This window comes from Sus scrofa, chromosome 15 (genome assembly GCF_054392235.1).
Source record: "Sus scrofa isolate SSC_HxYL_T2T_F1_AM1 chromosome 15, Sscrofa_HxYL_maternal_Yorkshire_Landrace_v2.0, whole genome shotgun sequence".
In the NCBI taxonomy this organism is placed as follows: domain Eukaryota; kingdom Metazoa; phylum Chordata; class Mammalia; order Artiodactyla; family Suidae; genus Sus; species Sus scrofa.
The window spans coordinates 46,218,956-46,241,243 of NC_139397.1; the positions used below are offsets into that span (position 1 = coordinate 46,218,956).

The following is a 22,288-nucleotide window of genomic DNA, read 5'->3' on the forward strand; positions in this document are numbered from 1 at the left end:
ATGTCTCCCTACGAGTAATAGCTATGTCTTAATGAACACCTATGGAGGCACTGCTCCAGACAACTGATACTAATTCTAGCCATACAATAATGAGAAAAACACATCATTACCCCCACCTTGAAGGTAAAGAAACCAAACCTCACAGATTTAAATCACATGCACAGGACCACACAAAAAGCTACACAGCCTAAAATGGAACCTAACTAAGTGTCCACTGGACTTTACTTATATATAGACCGCCCACATCATATTAAAACCTTAGCGGTCTCCATCTTTATTTCTGCTTGATTTCCACTTTAATTTTTTCCAACCTCTCACTTGGCTAATTATTTTTAAGAGTAATGCATATAGATGTTCCCATTGTGGCTCAGCAGAAACAAACCCAACTAGTACCCATGAAGATGCGGTTTCAATCCCTGGCCCAGCTCAGTGAGTTAAGGATCCGGTGTGGCTGTGGTGGAGGCTGGCAGCTGCAGCTCTGATTCAACCTCTAGCCTAGGAACCTGATATGCCACAGGTGCAGCCCTAAAAAAAAGCAAAAAAAACCCCCAAGACTTATAAATACTACATAACCTAAATCTCCAACCTTTTTTAGTAATATCATTTATAAATTAAAATTTTAACTTACATGTAAACTTAATATGGTCTCTCTTATGAAAAAAAGGCTGGAAGAGGTTAGAGATGACTTATTCACTCTCATTTCCTTGCAAATAAAACCCTTTATTCTCATTTAAAGTTTTAAACCCTGGCAGAGTGGCTCCAGCCTGGAAAGAAGAAAATACAGAAGGAGGCAAAAGAAATAAATAGTTACTGAATATTTTAAAAAATTTGGTTACTAGTCTCCTTACTGGTTTTACTTACCAACTAACATAAAATCTATTCAACCCAGTACACCATACTGTTTTAACAGACATCTTGCTGGTAGGAAAAAAGAGATCTCTATTCTCTCATATTCACTGCTAGCACTTTAACAACAAAGTACTAAGTGGGCTTACGGTATATAGAGAATTCCCAGAAATACAGAGCCTGTAGTAAACGAATTGAAAAGATTCAAGAGACATAAACACAAAACAAAATGCATACTAATTCTATCCACACAATAATGAGTTTTGTTCAGTTATACAGAGAGGGAGAGAGAAGGATTTTAGTGACTTTATAAAAGTTAGGAAATGAAACAAGCCTTGTTCAAAACGTTACAGCGACATCTAAGGCTTGTTCAACAGTGTTAATATCTTCGCAGCAGCTGAAAAAATCTTCTAAAACTACAAAATGAAAGCATTTTAATGAACTTAATGAACATGCGCCCTCGACAGGGCCAGGCCAGGTTTCCTTGGGATTCACTGGCAACCCAATTCACAGTGGTATTCCTTGATACAGGTTACGGGAAAACTACTTCCATCTCAGAACACGCGTGGCTCAGAGTCCCCAGGGAAAAGAAAGGCGCCCCTGAAAGATCCTTCCCGACCCAAGATGGGCAGGCTTGCCCAGCTCGCCCCTTCGCGCTTGCCTGAAAGGAAGAAAGTTGGCAGGCCCGCCGCGCAGCTTCCCTTTTCCTATCCGGCCCCGGTCACCTCCGTTCACACCCCCACACAGGCCGCCCGGGTCACTCTGTCCTGAGCTCGCGCGGCCACAGCCTTCGTTGCTGTCCCGTAGGAGGTGCGAGCATCCGGGGCTGCAGCCGTGCACGCCGCTTCCTCCATGGGGAAATGCCGAGAGGAACTTGCCCCGGACGACCTCCGGCACCCACCGCCGCCACAGGGGGCCAAGGGGCGCAGCAGAGGAGAACCTGGGCGCGGCCGAATGACGAAAGCGGCGGCGCGCGCACGCTCAGTGCACGGCAAAGGCTCCGCCTGCGGCGCGCTCTCCGATCTTGTTCCGGTCTCTTTTCCAAGTCCTAGTTGGTGGAGAGCAGGGGGCGGGCCGAAGGGTGTCGGAAGCAGTGTTTTGCAATGTATTGTTTGCCGACCAAAATATCGAAAGGAAGGTACAGTGTGCAGAGAATTCCCACGTGCGGTTAGAGAGTGCCGTGAGTTCCCACGTGTGAAGCTGCGTTTTACGCGGTGTCCCTAGAGATTCCTTAGGGAAAGATTCTCCGAGAGTGCAAGGGAAAGGACTAGCGCCGCGCCAAGAGGCCCGGGCGGGTTGGGGGACGCGGAGGGGCGAGACCAAGTGCTGGTGGCGGGGCGGGCTCAGGGTAAGGCCCTTTCTTCCCCAATGTTAAATAACCGAATACGGGAATAAATGCGTTCTTTGGTCGAGTTTGTGGTTTGGCAAAATTCGGTCTCCCGACCCATGGAGCAGAGATTTATTTTTCATTAGATGCATGGGAAACCCACTGTTAAGCTGTCCCGCCTTAGCTCCTCCTGCAACAGAGAAATTTCTTGGAATCTATCATCATGGTTTCCTTGGAAGAGGACAGAGACGGAGAGGTCATTTATAAGAAGCCTGGTGGAGCAACTAGCTAAATCTGGAGTGAGACCTGCTAATAAACCAATAACACCTTGGTTACAGTTGCAAAAGTCTTCTAGGGATGTTCTTTCAGTTTTTGACTAGATGCAAAAGCACTATTATACCAAATTTAAGTTATTTTGGGTGGGAATATTCCTAAAATGAATTCTGTGCCTATTTAGGCAGAAAATGCCCAATATAATTTGCTCTTTTCAGACTACAGTCCCATTGGACTGTTATGTTCTAGATTACGCAGCCCCTGACCACTCTGGTTTTGGTAACTATGCAGCTTCTAATTTAAAAGCTTTTAATCTTCTGTGAACTTGACAAACAGGAAACTGCTTTTTAGAACTGGCTCAGATGAATTTTTTTGCTTGCTTTTTGGTCTTAACTGAATTCTAGTTAAATGACATTGTCAAATAAAGAATTATATTAACTAATCTTTTAAAAATATTTTATATTTTGCCGTTGGTTTGTTCAAATCTGTGTTCAAACAAGGCCCATACTGGTTTGTTTTTGTTTTTGTTTTGGTCATTTTAGGGCCGCACTCACAGCCCATATGGAGGTTCCCAGGCTAGGAATTGAATTGGAGCTGTAGCTGCTGGCCTATGCCACAGCCACACCAGATCAGAGCCACATCTGCAACCTATACCACAGCTTACAGCAGCACTGGATCCTTAACCCACTGAGCGAGGCCAGGGATCGAACCTGCATCCTGATGGATGCTGCTCAGATTGTTTTCCGCTTAGCCAGGACGGGAACTCCTGTACTGACTATTGAAAGATAGTTTGCAAGTTGGTAACTATGACGTGGTAGATTGAAAAAATGGCTCTGATTCTCTACCTATCCATGTGCCCACAAATTTTGCAGAATGGCTTTGCACTTCCATATCATCTCCTGATTCTGGCCTTGGGACTGTCTTTGGTCAAGAAAATGTGGTGGTTCCCAGCCTAAACCATGATGAGAAGAAGCTTGGACTGTTTGCTAGAGGAGGAGATCAGGTGGAGTAGAGCAACTTGCAAAGCCACCTAGCTTCATTGAGACCAAGGATTGGAGCCTAGTTGGTTGAGGACCACAAAACTGCACAATGACCCACAGACATATGAGAATGAATAAAGGAATCTTGTATTAAGCCACTCTTTGATATGTATTGCTGTGTAACAATAACTAATCCCAACAGGTGCCTCTAGGAAGCAGATGACTGTAATGAAAGTAGTGGTCGAGTCATAAGAATGCTTAGAAATTATGTTGACTTAACAAATTAATTTGCTTGTAGCTCTTTTCTGCCAGTATTCTAATCATACCAGCTAAACCCTGCCTCATCTAATCATCCTTCTCTCATCATTGTAGTTCACAGACTCATCTCACATTGATTATCTGGACTCCTCCCACATCTGACCCTTACTGTCATATTGCACAGTGTATTGTTTTTATAAGTGTATATAATTCCTTGCTAAAGTAATGCAAGCTCCTTAAATGCCCAGTTTACTTCTCCAGCACATAATGTTGCAGATCTTAAACACCAGGAGCATTCAAGCATTGATCATGAGATTTTTTTTTTTTTTTTTTTTTTTGTCTTTTTTGCCATTTCTTGGGCCGCTCTCGCGGCATATGGAGGTTCCCAGGCTAGGGGTCTAATCGGAGCTGTAGCTGCCAGCCTACGCTAGAGCCACAGCAACGTGGGATCCAAGCTGCATCTGCAACCTACACCACAGTTAATGGCAACGCCGGATCGTTAACCCACTGAGCAATGCCAGGGATCAAACCCGAAACCTCATGGTTCCTAGTCGGATTTGTTAACCACTACGCCATGACAGGAACTCCATGAGATGTTTTTAAACTTAAAAATTGAATGCCTTTTCATATACTGCTCTTAGGATTGTAAAATGGTACAAGCTCCTTGTAAGCAGTTTCTTAAAAAGTTAAACATATACAACCATATGACCCAGCTGTTCTAGGTATTTTTATCCAAGAAAAGAGAGATACCAGGAAAGCATATCCCGTTAAAAGATAAAATGTAAATGAATGTAATGTGAATGTAAATGAACATTCAATACTGGCTTTATGATAGCTAAAGAAAAAAAATAGAAACAATCCAAATGTCCATCAATAGATGAACAGATAAACAACTGTGGTATATCCATAAAATGGAAGGCTACCGAGCAGTAAAAGGGAATGAGCTGAAAGTCAAAATAATTATGATAAGTGAAAGAAGCCAGACCAAAGAAAAAGTATATACTAAATGACTACATCTATATAAAATTCTAGGAAATGGTATTACATAGCAACAGAAATCAGATGAATGCTTGGGAGCAGATGGGGTAAGGAGGGCAGAGAGATTACAATAGGGCAAAAAGAAACTAAGGATGGAATTCCCGTCATGGCTCAGTGGGTTAAGGATCCCATGTTGCCATGAGCTGTGGCATAGGTCGAAGACGTGGCTTGGATCCTGCTTTGCTATGGCTGTAGCGTAGGCCGGCGGCTACAGCTCTGATTGGACCCCTAGCCTGGGAACCTCCATATGCTGTGGGTGCGGCCCTAGAAAAGACAAAAAGACAAAAAAAAGAAAAGAAACTTTAAGGATAATAGGTGTGTTCACTCTTGTTCTTGGTGATGCTTTCATCATATGACATCTCTGACATACTTCGAAACTTACCAACTTACATATATTTTATACATGTACAAGTTATGGTATGTCAGCCATACCTCAATAAAGCTGTTAAAATCTACCTTTTGGCATTGTTTTAAAAGTATAGGCAAGACTTATTAAAATGGTATTTTTTAAATCATATGTTAGTAAATCAAATAGTTTCCTCATGTATAAATTGTTTTCCAATTACTCTATGTTTTGGCTTTGTTACCACAGATGCCAGCCAGAAACATGAGAACTGCATTACAGATGATCATTTTTTTTTGTTTAGCTCAACCCCCATCAGTAAATTTGCCCTTTGGCCTTCCAAAGTGAATAGTGATATTCTCTAGCATTTTAAGAATTTAGTATTGTATACCTGTTTTTCAGTTAACATTTATTCAAGGCCATAGATGACCTACAAATGTAGAGGGCATTTTCCAAAACATTTGTTGGAGGGAGAGGGGAGAGCTCTCTGAAAGACAGTAATAACTCCAAGAGAGTTTGGGTAGAACACTAAGATATTCATTGAAAGCCAGCAGTTGGCTTTTAATAATTAAATGATTTTTATTTTTTCCCATTATAGCTGGTTTACAATGTTTTGTCAGTTTCCTACTGTACAGCAAGGTGACCCAGTCACACATACATATATACATTCTTTTTTCTCACATCATCATGCTCCATCATAAGTGACTAGACATAGTTCCCAGTGCTACACAGCAGGATCTCATTGCTTATCCATTCCAAGGGCAATAGTTTGCATCTATTAACCCCAAGTTCTGGCTGTTAATAATTGTCTCATTTTATGTGGATCTCATAGGCAGAATAATGACCCCCCACCAAAGATGTCCACAGCCCTAATCTTCAGAACCTGTGACTGTGTCACCTTTGCAGATGTGACTAAATTAAGGACCCTAATATAATCCTGGATTGTCCAAGTGTGCCCAAAATAATCACAAGGGTCCTTCTAAGGAAAGGGAGGCAGGAGTGTCAGAGTTGGAGAATGAGATGACAGTGAAAGAAGCATCAGAGAGATCCAACACTGGCTTTGAAGATGGAGAAGGGCAAACAAGCCAAGGAATGTGCAAGGCCTTTAGAAACTGAAGAAGCCAGAGAAGAGATTCTCCCCTAGAGCCTCCAGAAGGAATGCAGTTCTCCTGGCACCTTGACTTTAGCCCTTGTGCTGGACTTCCGACCCCAAAGATATGAGATAATAAACTTTGTAGTTGTGGCCTTCTGTTAGAGCAGCAGTAGAAAACCAATATAGTGAATAAGCACGCTGCATAAGGGGAAGGACACTGACATCCCCCAGACATCTTCACCCCAAATAAAAAGATGCCGTTTCAAAAACAGAGGACTTAGTTTGATCTTCCCTCTACTTTCCAGCTCATGATCTGTTATTTTACATGGATTTTTTTGTGTTTGTTACTTGATTGGTGTTTCTCCTATCCGGCTTGCCATGGTGCAGTTCTGATCCCAACTCTTCCCAGTTTCTGGATAAACACCTCTCTGAACTGCTAATACAGAGAGAGGTATCCTTTCATTTTTCTGTTTCTTGACTGTGCCTCAGCCTCTCCAACACAAAAAGCCTTTTTGAAACAACTGTAAGAGGTACAAAATATGGTATAATTAATATTACACCAAAGGTGCTGGCAGTGTCACGTCTAAGAGTCACAGGGAAGTGAAGTAGAGGGCAGGTAGATTTTCTGTACTCTTCAGAACCAGGTGTAGAGCTCAGATTCAATAGTACTATCCTTGGGAGTTCCTGCTATGGCTCAGCAGTAATGAATCTGAGTAGTATCCATGAGGATGTAGGTTCAATCCCTGGCCTCACTCAGTGGGTTAAGGATCCAGTGTTGCTATGAGCTGTGGTGTAGATCGCAGATGTAGCTCGGATCCCGAGTTGCTCTGGCTGTGGGATAGGCCAGCAGCCACAGCCCTGATACAACCCCTAGCCTGGGAACTTCCAAATGCTATAGGTGTGGCCCTAAAAAGACAAAAACAAACAAAAAAAAAAACAAAAAACAAAAAACAACCAACCCAAAAAACAGTACTATGCTTGGCTAGCAGCTTCCACTAAGAGATTTGTAACAATAGCCAACCCCAGCAACTTTTTGTAGAACTTGGCACTTACACATTTCACAACCCCCAAAACCTGTCTGGAAAGCTTTCCATAGAAACACCTAGTGGTTTCCTAAAATGTCTGTGATTTCTGCATAGATATACTTTGATCAAAATGTATTTAAGTTCTTTTGGGGAGTTCCTGTTGTGGCGCAGTGGAAACAAATCTGACTAGTATCCATGAGGATGCAGGTTCAATCCCTGGCCTCGCTCAGTGGGTAGGGGATCCGCTATTGCCGTGAGCTGTGGTGCAGGTTGCAGACATGGCTAGGATCTGACCCTGCTATGGTGTAGGCCAGCAGCTGTAGCTCCAATTCGACCTATAGCCTGGAAACTCCCATATGCTGCAGGTGTGGCCCTTAAAAGCAAAAACAAAAATATTCTTTTGGACAGAGCCTAATAAAACATTTTCTTGCTCAAATAAGGGTGTTTTTTTGGGCTGCAACTGCAGCACGTGGAAGTTCCCAGCAGCCGAGCTGCTGCAGTGACAATGCCAGATCCTTAACCCACTGTACCACAAGGGCACTTCAAAATTTAACTTTTTTTTTTTGGCTATGCCTGCAGCATATGGAAGTTCCTAGACCAGGGGTTGATTCCAAGCCACAGCTGCAACCTACAAGGATCCTGCAACACTGGGTGACACCTGGTCTGGGATCACACCAGCACCTCCACAGAGACAAGCCGGATCACTAACCCACTTTGCCACAGTAGGAACTCCTCAAATAAAATACTTATTTAATCAAATTATAAGTGTAAGACACCAACAAAAATGACAAGATTTCTGACAACTGAAATATTAAAATGTGTTACGATTTTCAAGTTTCTCATGTGTTTAAAATGTTATATACCTCAAAAATACTTAAAGGTATTAACATATTAAAATATAGCTGGTTTTCTCTAATACATGATTTCATTGTATCAGAAGGTAATCATTGGATGGTACATTTCTTCACACATGGATCTGCTCCCTAAAATATGCACAGGTGGACAGTTTCTATAGCACGATGGGGACCTGGGCTGTTTGTTTCTACAAAGAAAATGGGAAGCATTTGACTGAGGAATTAGGATAATATGGAACCTGAGACTACACAAACATTTCATGTAAAGGCAAAAAAAGCAACAAGTGTTCAGCTAGAAATAAGTTATTTTATTTTAAAACACATACAGATTAATAAATAGTATTGGAAAACTTAATAAATAGCCTTTTTATTTACATAAGGCAGTTACAACATGCTAATGACTACTGCTATAAAGCAAAATATAAGCAAGTCTTAATCATTGACAAATGTGTGTGAATATGCTAAGTGGAAGCTCCCCTGATACATTTACGTGACAAAAATTTTATGTAACCAATCAACACTTTACATTTTCTTTATCCAGTTTTGTTCCTCTCTGCAACAATTATATTCCATTTTACAAGAAAGTAATAGTTATCATTTAAAAAGGCAAAAACACAGTACCCTTAAATATTTCCAAGTGCAAAAACACTGATACGAGGGTGGGGGGGGGGAATTATTACAGTCTGACAGATAAAAGAACTATTCTGAACTTTTCAATGTGACCCTTTGGCACTAGTGGTTTGGGAGTTCCTGACATTCACCTGGTGTCAGGTAGTTCAAGGTCAGGATTGAGCCACTTGGAAGCAGAAAGTTCCGCATCATTCATTACAAATTCAACAAAACAGAATCAATCTGGTTCACAGGTCACTGAATCTTCTGCAGAACATAAACCTTTGCAGAACGTCAGAGAAGCTCATCACACCGTCAGAGCGGGGTCTCTCAGTGGAGCTTTTCTCAGTCCCTGTTTAGTTTCCACATTTTACAACAGAACATAAAAAACCCTTCCTTTTAAAACAAAAAAAGGAAAATTAAAGCTTCATGGAATCGTGCAAACTTTACAGCCAGTGCTTCCTTCGCTTTCTCAGGGCTCGAAGCTGCGTGTCTGTGGCACAGTCCTGAGAAGACATGGCGCTCAGTGCATCGCTCCAGAGCAGTCCTGCACACGCGCTCCAGTCTGAGGCTACCTGCCCTCCTGAACGTGCGAGCGCGCTAACACAGTAGGTTTGGAGACCCATCCCACCCTTTAGAGGTAGAGAAACTGAGGCACAGAAAGGTTAAGTGACTCACCTATAGTTGCACAATTCACGGAAAAATAGAGAAAAGAACAAATAAATCCTCCCTGGCTCAAGCTCTGGGCCCTAGACTATGCTTAGTAATCACATTGGGTACATTTGAGAGAGATGTTTATTTACATGATCACTGTTCTACTGAATATCCCCTTTTACGAGACGGTATTTTTTTGATGTAACGCTAAGTTACATTTTCTTAAAATAGAATTCTTTTGTTGCATTTAAGAGCATGTGAGAAATGTGTATGAAAACATATGAGTAGTGAGAGTAGGCCAAATTCTTGTTCCCATTCCTATAATTCTTAATCTTTTCAAGTATATGATGGAGGTATAAGAATCTGGCCAGATGTGAAAAATCACCTATAAGCTAAAGGACAGAGCCTTTAAATTCATCACCAGTACAACTGTGAGGTGGAAGTGAGGAACACAGAAAGTTGAGGTATTTTATAATGATAAACCATTTTATGGTGTGACTGGTGTGCAAACTGATCTATTCTCTTCCCAGCTCAAGTTATCAGACCTCTCGCTATGACTATGAGCAAAACATATGAAAAACTAACACAGACATGTCCTAGGGAGGAAGGTCAATGCTAAGGAGTTAATGTTACATTTTTGGTCCCTGAGAAGGCAGAACACCAAGATTCCATCTAATCCTGCTAAAGATGGTGAACTACTTTCTTAGTATCAGACACAGTAAAGACAACTTCTTCAAACCACTGGAGCCAATCAGACAGTCATGAACAGATCTAAACTGAAGTTCTTCTCTTTCCAGGTTCCTACTCAGTCCCAGGAAGCCTAAGTCATGATCCAGTAGGCATCAACAAAGCGACGGGCAGAGCTCTGTAGACTGCTCTTCTGGGTTAGCTGAGCAGCTTAGAAAAGAGAGGTTATCATCTCCCAACAAGAATTAGGCAGCATGGCAGTGGCCTGTGATCAACGCCTCAGTCTCTGCAGACTGAAATACTTGTCCATGCCTGGAGACAGCGTATCTCAAGCACTTTACATATGTCTAGGAACTAGCCTCTAGAAGTGAGCACGGTATTTATAAAGAGCTGAGCAGTCCAAGGAGAAGGAAGATGAGGAGTGACCACACACTTCAACAGCACTCTCTTCCACCAGACATGAAACCCAAAGAAAAACCCAAAGACCAATCTACTACTGCTGGAATGAACTTCTGGAAATGAAACTGCATATGACAAACTGGCTTGAAAAGTAGGACTTAAAAGACAATTTCTTGTATTGCTGAACCAAGAGCAGCAAAATGTACCTCACTGATGTTCTAATGTGAAAAGACCACAATGACATCTGAGCAACGATCCCTCCCTGAAGTCCCAGCTGTGGGCAGTTCTTGCTCCCCATGTGGCAGGTAGCAGACTGCCCTTCCCCCAGATCCTTCTCTGCAGAGGTGGAGCAGACCTGCAGAACAGCAAAACATCCAGGGTGGTCTTGGTGCTGGGTTTGGGTTAGACTTCTTAATAGGCCCTACACTTGATCACTGAACAGAACAAGAAACACTTTTTAAATGCAAGATTCAGAAGAGAAAACAAGGCATTGTCCAAGTAGGAGAGAAAAGAAATGGCCTATTTAAGTATATATCAAAGTAACTCTGCAAGTTGTGATCACAAACATGTGATTTTACAGGAGGCTGGAAAACAAGCAGACAGTAAGTATTTTGTCCTTAGTTTTAGCGAAGATAAAACCCAAAGAATAGCATAGTAATAAAAATGTTTTCTACGTATTTACTTTTGGAAAGATCAATATAAGACCTATCCCCACTCTGGGCCCTCTCCTTTGAAGCTTTTATTTTTTGCAATTCCAAATCAATTATAAGAACGTGACTTTGTAAAAACAGTTACTATTAAGTCAGAAGTTATATGCTCTGTGTTAAACTTGAAAATAAGGCTGTTAGACTAATGGTCATGTCAATCACTTTGAGGCTAGAGGCACACATTTGGAATACAACAGATGATGTGAACTTTGTTCCGATGGAAGGAAAGCTGTAATACCCTATGAAATTAATCTGCTATACAGAGTAAACCTGGGAGAGTCTGTTATGGGACACCTCACCTAGAAGAGAAGACAAGCTATTAATACTTTTGAGATTTTGCTTTACTCTCAAAAAATCACAGGGAGATAATCCAGAAAATATCACCTCTAAGTATCTAGGGAAAATCGTGTATTAACTATAATAAGGAACACCAAAAGGTGCGTTTAAATCAACTAAGCTTCACATGTAAACTCTAACAAAATAAATATGGCAATTTCCATGACACATAAACTTTCTCGTTAAATAGCCACATGTATTCTTTCAACATCTTAAACCACCTACCAAGGAAACTATTTTTGTGCCTAAAAATATATCAATACTGCTACATTATATTTCCAGAAAATTCAGTTCAATAAATTAAGGCCTGCATTCCTAAAAATACTGATGACAGAAGACAAACGTTCAAAGAGCTGACTAAAAGAGTAATGGATTGTTTTCAGCATTTATTAACTATCAGTTACTGTAAGATTTTTTTTTAAATTCAAATAATCTTGCTTCTGTTAGTCCACAAGTCATTGACAACCTATGATCATCACATGTACTTTTAATTCATAATGGTGTTTTCTGCCCTATGTTAAACTATCTTTTTATTTAGTCACGTTGTTCAACACTTTAGGGACTATTCCTTGGGCCTTTAGAAATGTACTTTTTGTCTGAAAAACGCAGTTTTTTTTTTTTTTCCTGTTGACATTCCTTAGTATCTTTAATTGGGTATTATTAAATTTCCTGTTCCACTTCACTAAAGCTATTTTACCCAATCCCATCTTTCAACTTGGCCTAGTTCTCTATTTAGATAAGACATTGCACATGAAGTACATGAAATCTTGATGAAACACTGGCTTAACTTTGTGCTTTGTTCCCATTTAATACACATAGGTTACTACAGATGGACGAATGACCTCTTTGTTCCAAATACTGGAATAATTAATGGCTATTTTGCATCTCAGAAGTTTAATGAGAGGCTGAGTGGGAACTGTAGGGTGCTCTGCCATCTCAAACAACAGGGAGGTGGCTAAACTGTTTTCATTTTTGCTGGAAATCCTTTTGAAAACTAAGTGTGTTCCAATTTGTAGAAATTAGCCTAAGCTTAATTGCGTCTCTTAACTTGTTCCTCAATTACAGGAAACTTGTAATGTGCTACTGAACAGTTATTCTCTCATTTAACAGCCTTATTATCAAGTTAAATAATTTATTTCTTCTCAGGGGCCCCAATGCTTACAGAAAGAGAACATGGGTATTTTAAATACTGGATCCTAGTTACATTAGACGAAATGCAAATAAAATACCTCATGCTACTTAAGTCAACTGTCTTTAACTGGGCTATAACTACATGCTGAAAGGGTCAATTTACTCTAATGTGTCTTTAGTCTTGACTCTCTTCCAATGAATGGATATACCATAATTTCTAACTTCTCTCAACATTTTTATTTTGAAGGATGAAATATTAAAGTATAAACAAGGAAGCTGCATTACTCTAATCTAAGAGAACATACACATAGTAATAGTCAAATTAAATTAAGTGAATAGTTCAAGTGATAAAGGCACTGAAATTGATTTGAGCTATTGAAAATCATCCTGCAAACGGAACACTGCATCATGTCCATTTACTCTTCTCTATTTGCAATTAAAATGTCTTGGAGTCAGGGGTGGGAGAGTCAGCTCATCAGAGGATTAAAAACAAATTAAATGTATATTTCTCCTATTTGGATGAGACACATGAATGTTATCCATGCTTAATGCAAAGTAACAAAACTACAGACACATTTACTGTAGAGCCAGTCTTCAAGACAATTTCTCCCACTTCCAAAGTAAGCTTCTAAGTAAGGGTATCTGTTTCCCTGCAAAGACTAATCAGAAAAGGCCCTTCTTTATTTTCTATTTAAATAATGTTGAAATGTTTTAAAAGCAAAGAGTATTCATGAAAGCTTCCAGGTTAATGGCAATGAACATGAGATTCCTCTCATCAGAGAGGGTGATGCCCACCCAGGCAACCCCTGAGCAGAGTGCAGAGGGCTGGGCTCCACCCTGGTGCGAAGCGATACGTCTGCACTCTCCACCAGCCCATCCATTAACACACAGGCAACTCTGCCACCAGCCATTTACAGTCTCTTCTGCTTCACATCAAATCAGGACCAGAAACCACCTCCACTTCCTGTTCCTCAAGCCATCCAACCCATCATGTCCTAGTCTGTTTTCACATTAGATTTGTTCATCTCCCCAAGGTTGAAGTTGAACTCTTTGAACACCTGTATGAGGACAATCCCGACAGAGACAGTGGTGAACCCGCAGGCCATGCCCAAGAAGTCCACCAGACCCACGTTGCTCCACTCCCGGAAGAGGATGGCTGAGGCCAGCAAGACCAGAGTGGTGAACACAACGTAGTAGATGGCCCCAAAAACGGAGGAGTCGAAGCACTCGAGCGCCTTGTTGATGTACCTGAACTGGACGATGATGCTGCAGCCAAGCACGGCCAGGAGCACCAGGCATAGGCAGAGGGCCCGCTGGCTAGACGGGTTGTTGTGGAAGATGTCTTGGGCTGCCAGCCCAATGCCCTTGGTGGAAGGCACAGTGAAACTCCCCAGCAAGGAGCAGATGCTGATGTAGACCATGATGTTGGTGGGCCCGTGGGCCGGCGCGATCCAGAAGATGAGCAGCAGCAGCATGAGCAGCACGATGCACAGATAGCCCACAAACACTGCAAGACAGAGGGTGCACAGTTACTTGGGATGTGGCGGGAGGCGGGCAGCAGCGCAGCCCACACCATGCATCCCACCATTGCCCCTGCCACTGCTGCCATGACACCCTACTGCTCCGGGTGTACTTCACCAGATCCACTGAACTCACGCCACGAAAATGATTCCCATCATTATTTTCACCATTAAAACTTTCATAGCTCCTACAGGATTACATGTCAATAAAATAGTACTTTCAATTAGTAATTTTTTTTTTTTTTTGCTTTTTTTTAGGGCTGTATCTGCAGCATATGGAGGTTCCCAGGCTAGGGGTCTAATCAGAGCTACAGCTGCCGGCCTACACCACAGCCACAGCAACGTGGGATCTGAGCTGCGTCTGTGACCTACACCACAGCTCAGAGCCACAGCGGATCCTTAACCCACTGAGTGAGGCCAGGGATCAAACCCGCAACCTCATGGTTCCTAGTGCCACGTTTCCTCTGTGCCATGATGGGAACTCCCAATTAGTAATATTTTTCTAACAATAAATGTCAACGCAGATGCTTGGAGAAGTGGGGGGAAACATGTGGGGGCTTAAAGAACATATAAGAAAACTGTGGGAGTATCTGTTGCTGTTGCAGGGACTGGGGGCTGCACATAGTGGGCAGAGGCCAGAGGCCCTGGGATGTGCATACAAGTCCACACAATGAAATATCATCCTGTTCTCACAACTTTGGAATACTGCCTTGGACAGGAAAGTGAGAAAAATGTGTATAATAATCAGAGCCTAGAACCTGTTTTGTGTGTAAAACTAATTTGGCAAGGATTTAATATCCATTGAATTTTTTACAACTTCAAGAGTTATTCTCCATTTCAGAAGATCCCACTGCTGATGGCAAAATCCAAAGTGTTCGAGCCAATAACACCACACTTCCACGTCAGTCTGTTTCGCACCTGCAAGATTCTCAGCAGCTCCACATATGGTGTGGGGTCTGCTGGCTCTAATATATCTTTGCATGTAATTATACCTGAGCATTTTATGTTGTTTCAAAGTACTGTCCTTGGAGTGTTAGGTTGGCTGCTGGTATACGTACAAGGAAGTTGTATTTTCCATGAATTTTGTTCCCTCATTGTAAAGAGGGTGACAGGCACCGGGCCTGGGAACAGCCTATGGACCAGCAAGCAGGTGATGGGAGTTCCCTCTTCCCCAAGGGTAAGGAAAAGAACTATGGGGCTCTGCTGCAGATGAGGATTCAGGAAAACGCTACAGCTGCCTGAGAGCCTGACCTATAAACTGGGGAAGGGGTAGTGGAGGACAGAGACCAGCATGGGCACATGGAAAATACTGCCCAAGTGCAAGCTGTTTGTGAAAAAATCAGAAGTAGTTGGAATGCAAGTGTGCAGGCTTCTTTCTGGGAAAAGCAGCTGGGCCTGAGTGTGCAATAGCTTGGTTTTCGCTCATGGTGGGGGTGGGAGACTTGGAGGGGTGATTGCACTTATCAAAAAAACGAAAGATAGAAATTACGTCAAAAAATATATGCTCTAAGAGGGCTCTGGGAGGGCTCTAAGATGAACTGAAATCAGGCCTAGGCTCTCACAGAGCTCCACATCCAAGAGACTCACCGAGGAGGGCCAGACACACGGTGGTCCTGAGTGGTGTGGCCTAGGGCTGACCCTGCAGGACTGGTGTGTGCTGCACGGACAGCAGGAACGTGGGAACAAGGTCGGAGGGAGATCGGAGGGGCCGTGGACCAGTTGCCATGAAGGTGGGTGGATAGGAATGGCATCAATGCCCAAGTTCCGGGTCTCAGGAGGCAGCAGAGGGGCCAGGACAGCAGGTCCCAGGCAGAGGCTTGGTGATGAGTGAAGAGGAACCAAGGGCTGGAGGACAGACCACAACTGGGCGGAGGGTGCAGCTCCACTCAGGGGGACCATGCTGGAGGTGGCAAGCTCTCTGGCAGGGCTACCCCCCAAGTTACCTGGGTTGGTCAGCTTCTCCTCCAGCTCAGCCTGAGTGGTCACACTCTCAGATTTCGGGGAGTGGATAATCAGCACGACAGAACCCGCACAGCTTAGCAGACACCCCAACTTGCCCAAGATGTTGAGCTTTTCTTTCAGAAGGTAAGAAGCTAAAATGGACCTTCAATTTAAAATAAAAAAATTATTACAGATTTAATCAAACTATCTGATGTTTTTACTAACTGCAGATATTTTATTAAAGCTACATTTTCTTTATAGTCACATTTTATTTTTAATTTATTTTTTAAGAGCAGAAAGAATTTACTGAAGTTGCACTTTCTTTCTTTTCTTTTGGCCCCGCTCACAACAGGCAGAAGGTTCTGGGCCAGGGATCCAACCAGCACCACAGCAGTGACAATGCTGGATCCTCAGCCCACCAGAGAACTCCTGAATTCAACAGAAATATCATTTTCATACCAATTCCAGTATGTCATTAATGATATTCAACTCATACCACTATATTATACTATTTCAGTAGGTATGAAATATACCAGGGTAAAAAAAATAAGTGTTATGATTGACCAAAAATAAAAATGTTGCCTCCGTATTTTTAAAAGCAAACAGGCCAACAGAACTATGTTAAGTAGGAAAGTAGGATATGAGAACTGCTAAAATAATTACAAGTAATTCACGATCAAAACATTTAAGTTAAAATAAATTGAGGAAATGCATAAATAAGAAAAAATCAAAACGCTCATAGTAATTGCATTATGGTAGAAGTATGGGTGACTAGTTTTCTCTTCTCTAACATGGAAACTTTTTTTTTTTTTTTTTTTTTTTGTCTTTTTGCTATTTCTTGGGCTGTTCCCGCAGCATGTGGAGGTTCCCAGGCTAGGGGTCCAATCAGAGCTGTAGCCACCAGCCTACGCCAGAGCCACAGCAACGCGGGATCCGAGCCGCATCTGCAACCTACACCACAGCTCACAGCAACGCCGGATCGTTAACCCACTGAGCAAGGGCAGGGACTGAACCCGCAACCTCATGGTTCCTAGTCGGATTCGTTAACCACTGGCCACGACGGGAACTCCATAATATGGAAACTTTTAAAATGTGATCACATTACTTTTTAAGCAAAAAAAAAAAAAAAAAAAAAAAAAAAAAAAAGCATTTCTCTTAAAATATCTATATTCTTAAGGCTGATAATAATGTTTCTTACTTCTCTGTATAACATCAGTATATAACTTGAACTGGGAAACTTGGGGTTTTTCTAAATCATGAGATGGGTCTTCGTCATTTTGCTGCTATCTATGCCAAAGGCATTCAGGGAACATGAAAATCCATGGGGAAGGTACACCAGACTTGTATATAGAATATACAATACAAGACTACTTCCATTCATCCTCATTTCACAGATAAGGAAACAGCCTCAGAAAGGATCAGCACTGAACCCAAGGCACAAAGCCAACAAAATTTGAAGCCATGGACCACTTTGTCTCTGGCCCTAGACAGCCTGGTCCTCCACAAGCCTGAGCAGTGTAGGTGGGGAAAATAAGCAACATCACTGAAAGAAACCACACAGGATATGAGAATACAAAACTGTATGTTAAATTAAGGCGCTCCTCACAGCTGCGTGGAAAGGTGGAAACCAGGTGAGAGGGAGGTGCTGAGAACAAGAGGTGGCCTGGAGTCAGGCTGGGATGATGTGGGGGCCTATGCCAAGTGGGAAAGGAGCTGCCATGCATGGAAGACAGGGGCAGGGGTAACGCTGGACCATGCGGCCCACTCATCTCTCATTCCACTCTTAGTCTTATTCCAGAGGACAAATTAAATAGTAGTTAGAGAGCGATTAACAGAAAACTTGAGGGGTAGTAAGGCTAACAGATCAGTAAACAGATGCCATTGAAAAAAGTTTATTATTCAGTTTCTAAGATGAGGGGTCAGAGCACCCCAGGCAGGACCACACAGGGAAGCACCATGATCAGCAAAGAGGCACTGGCTGGGGGTTGGTGGGGGACTGTGGCCAGAGTCTTTACTGTGGTTTGTGAGGGAAGGAATGTGGGAGGCAGCATAAGCAATTTAGCGTGAATACTTCAGTGGGCTTTTAGGCACGGGGGCTGTCCCAAGCCGGCTGTTACCTGATTCTGGGGAGATAAGGGCAGGGGGGAGAGAGTCTGCTAAAGGAGGCAGTTGGGGTGTGGGTTCTGGGTCTATTGGCTTAGATATGAAATGCATGCCTTAGCAAGGGAAGAACTGCTGAGGGGCAGAGGGGTGCCAAGGGACACAGAAGCCAAGGCAAGGTGACTCAGGTACATGACTGGATTGTTCAGTACAGGGTGCAGGTGGCACACGCATGTAGGACAGATGTTAGAGCATCAAGTTTATTTTTAAATTTTTTTTTTTTTACTTTTTAGGACCATCCCAGCAGCATATGGAGGGTCCCCGGCTGAGGGATGGATTGGAGCTGTAGCTGCCGGTCTACACTACAGCCACAGCAACGCCAGATTTTAGCCGTGTCTGCGACCTATCCCACAGCTCACGGCAACGCTGGATCATCAACCCACTAAGCAAGGCCAGGAATTGAACCAGCATTCTCATGGATGCTAGTTAGACTCATTAACTACTGAGCCACATCGGGAACTCCTAGAGCATCAAGTTTAAAGACAGGAGACACATGGTCAGTAAAGCATCATGTCATTTAAGGACACAGGGAGAAAGATCTGGGCAACTACTTACCTTCTGAGTAACGCATGGAGAACTAGCCCTTGCCGCCCCCCATGAATGCACAAACCCAGGGCAGCTGGAACAGGGACATATACCTAACAAGCCTCTCCAGGCTTGAGGAGGAAATCACCAACTGCCTGCACACAAAACCTTCCCTTCTCGCTCTTCCTGCATTGCAGCAACTAGAGCCTGCCACCTTCTGAGCTGAGATTAAGTGAAAAACACATAGCCTTTGGACTTAAATCAAGAGTCAACAGACGATAGCTGAAGGCCCAATCCAGCCCTCCGCCTGTTTTTGTAAATAATTTATTGGAACACAGCCATGTCCACACAGTTAGTCTGATCTGTGGCTACTTTTCACCACAGTGGAAGAGGTGAGCAGCTACAAAGGAGACCACAGGGCCTACAAAGTCTAAAATATTTACTATCCGGCCCTTTACAGAAAAAGTTGGCCACCCCCTAAGTTAAATAATCTACAGAACTAATCACACATCTACCCGGAGAGCTGGCCTGAGGTAGAGGCACAAGGTACATGAGAGCATCAGGGCCACAACACAGAGCAGCAGCATCCTCACTGAAGAAGTTGTTGGGGAGTGGGGCAGGGTTGGGAGGGTGAAATTAGGAGCCGTGTGATGAAAAAAAGACAATAGGAATTCCTGTTGCGGCTCAGCAGGTTAAGAACCCAGCTAGTATCCATGAAGATGCAGGTTCAATCCCTGGCTTTGCTCAGTGGGTTAATGATCCGGTGTTGCCGCAAGCTGCAGTGTGGGTTGCAGAGATCTAGTGTTGCTGTCGTTGCGACACAGGCCAGCAGCTGTAGCTCCAATTCAGCCCCTAGCTTGGGAACTTCCATATGTGGTCATTATAAAAAGAAAAGAGAAAAGGCAATGGACAGAGAAGGAAAGAAACTTAATGTCAAAAAAAAGTCAATAAACTATTTTAATGAATGCATAGTAATGGGAAACAAAAAGTGTGCTGCACAATTGACAGCAAGGTCTTGAAGATAAATCTGTATACTCAAGTTCATAGCAGTATTATTCACGATAGCTAAAATGTGGAGGCAACTCAAGGCAACCATTAATGGATGAGTGAAGAATCGAATAGTGCACAAGCAGTGCGCAAGGGCTCCCTTCTCTCTACACCCTCGCCAATACTTACCTCTTATTCGTTTTCTGTCTTTTTAGGGCTGCACCCATGGCGTATGGAAGTTCCCAGGCTAGAAGTTGAACTGTAGCTGTAGCTGCCGGCCTACACCATAGCCACAGCAACGTGGGGTCTCAGCTGTGTCTGCGACCTACACCACAGCTCACGGCAACGCCGGATCCTTAACCCACTGAGCAAGGCCAGGGATCGAACCTGCGTTCCTGCTGAGCCATGACAGGAACTCCTTCATGTCTTTTTCGTTCCCTATTCTTTATTTACTGCTTTCTTCTGCATTATGTGAATCATTACAGTGTGATGTTTTAATTTCATATATATATATATACATGGTGTTTATTTTGTTTGATTACTGCATTTTATTGAAATGAGGTTTAACTGTGGAATTAATTTTCCTATGTATAGAATCACTTTTGTCTTTTGTCATTTTATCTATCGAGATTTTTATATTATTTTGGTCAATTTAAGATATTCTTTATATCAATTTAGTTATTGTCATATTTGTTGAAATCTTTTTATGTTATGTTTTATTGTAGAAAACTTTATTTTATTGTAGAAAATTAAACTTTTCTTTCTTTCTTTTTTAATGGTCACACCCTTGGCACATGGAAGCTCCTAGGCTAGGGATTGAATCCGAGCCTCAGATGTGACCTATGCTGCAGCTTCTACCTATGCCACAGCTGCAGCAATGCCAGATCCTTTACCCCACTGTGCTGGGCCACGGATCAAACCCAAGCCTCCACAGCAACCCAAGCCAGTGCAGTCAGATTCTTAACCCATTGCATCACAGCAGGAACTCCAACCTTTTCATTTTTATGGCATCAAATGTTTGAAACTTCTTATCCTTCTACAATCTGAAACACATTAAAGTAGTTTTCTGATATACACGGGCCATAAACTCTAGATACATACCTAAGCTTTTTTTTTTCTCTCTTTTACAAATCTCAACATGACTTACCCTGGGTTGTACTAGAGATGAAGGTTTGTTCAGGGAAAATTAGAGACATAAATTATATATAGCTACATAACACAGATACTTGGGTAGGTATCCACAGAGATGCTAGTTAACCTACTGGGTTCACTGCAGCTTGACATAGCACACTCTGCATTGCTGAGTGGGACAGCACACATCAACATATCACATAATGTCATCACAAAAATGAGGCACTCAATGTAGTATCAACAAACCATGCAATGTTGTATGTTTCTACTTCACACATGATGGCCATCCTGTATATAATGCTTAATTCATCTAGATCATACTTTGATGATGTTATGATTAGGATTTAAACTGATGTTCCTATAAATTATTTACCAGTTTCCCAAAGTGCAGTTATTAAAACAAAACAAACAACAAAAACCCCACAAAAACCCCTCTCTTTTAAACTGGAGATATGACAACAAAATGCAGCTCCTGATACTAAATTGGATCTTGCCTTAGAAGGAAAATGATGGTATAAAGGATAATGATATAGAATAATGGCATAATGGGTCAATTAAGAATATTGGAATAGGAGGAGTTCCCGTAGTGGCGCAGTGGTTAACGAATCCGACTAGGAACCATGAGGTTGCGGGTTCAGTTCCTGCCCTTGCTCAGTGGGTTAACGATCCGGCGTTGCCATGAGCTGTGGTGTAGATTGCAGACTCGGCTCGGATCCTGCATTGCTCTGGCTCTGGCGTAGGCTGGCAGCTACAGCTCCGATTAGACTCCTAGCCTGGGAACCTCCATATGCCGCGGGAGCGGCCCAAGAAACGGCAAAAAGACAAAAAAAAAAAAAAAATTGGAATAGGGAAGGCAGATTAGAAAGATACATTTCTGATACAGTGTTAAATTTCTCAAAAATTGATGACTGGAGGAGAGGACAAGATGGTGGAGGAGTAGGGGGACATGCTCGCCCTCTCCCACAAACACAACAAAAAAAGCACATCTACAGAATAAATGACTCGCACAGAACAGCAACCAATCGCTGGCAGAGGAACCTAAACTCTAATAACGGCAAGAAATTCGTGACATTACTGGGCAGAATGGGAGAAAAGAGGAGAGTGAGAGAAGGTGAATCCAAGCGGGACGGGCGCTCCCGAAAGGGAACTGCGGAGGAGAAAGGGATTCCGCACCCTGGAAAGTCACCTACACGGGGGAAAGATCAAATGAACCGGAGGAATCTCCAGATGCAGAGAAGAGTGTAGCAGTAAGTTGGAGTACGGAAAAGCCGATCAAGAACCGAACAGACCATCTGAACTACGGGCACAGTCACCAAAAATTGAGACGCCTGGGTGGGAGCTGGGCACCGAATCCTTGGCTCCAGAGTTGGGCTGCCCCGGGGAGGAGCCTCTTGGATTTCCAGCGGCCCTGCTACCCGCACAAGCCCCCAGGGGGTGCCAAGCTCTAGAGGATCAGCTGCATAG

At 42.8% G+C, this 22,288-nt stretch overlaps 2 protein-coding genes across 9 annotated transcripts in view; both read right to left on the bottom strand.

The window, feature by feature from the left end:
* Nucleotides 1–1,805, bottom strand: part of NIPA2 (NIPA magnesium transporter 2) — a 27,896-nt gene extending 26,091 nt beyond the window's left edge. For 4 of the 8 annotated variants that reach the window (XM_084999743.1, XM_021075603.2, XM_084999742.1 and 1 more), the window contains exons 1-2: nucleotides 1,508–1,805; nucleotides 629–764 (exon numbers count right to left, since the gene is read on the bottom strand). The gene's annotated coding sequence lies outside the window, so the exon portion shown is untranslated. The remainder of the gene's footprint in view (nucleotides 1–628; nucleotides 765–1,507) is intronic. The other 4 variants (XM_084999744.1, XM_021075604.2, XM_021075605.2 and 1 more) reach the window with 1 other exon arrangement.
* Nucleotides 1,806–8,324: 6,519 nt separating this feature from the next.
* The window catches only part of NIPA1 (NIPA magnesium transporter 1), a 51,210-nt gene continuing 37,246 nt past the window's right edge, over nucleotides 8,325–22,288 (bottom strand). The window contains exons 4-5 of the mRNA XM_021075606.2: nucleotides 16,024–16,184; nucleotides 8,325–14,067 (exon numbers count right to left, since the gene is read on the bottom strand). Of these exons, the coding sequence (XP_020931265.1) occupies nucleotides 13,556–14,067; nucleotides 16,024–16,184 (673 nt within the window). The 3' untranslated portion in view covers nucleotides 8,325–13,555. The remainder of the gene's footprint in view (nucleotides 14,068–16,023; nucleotides 16,185–22,288) is intronic.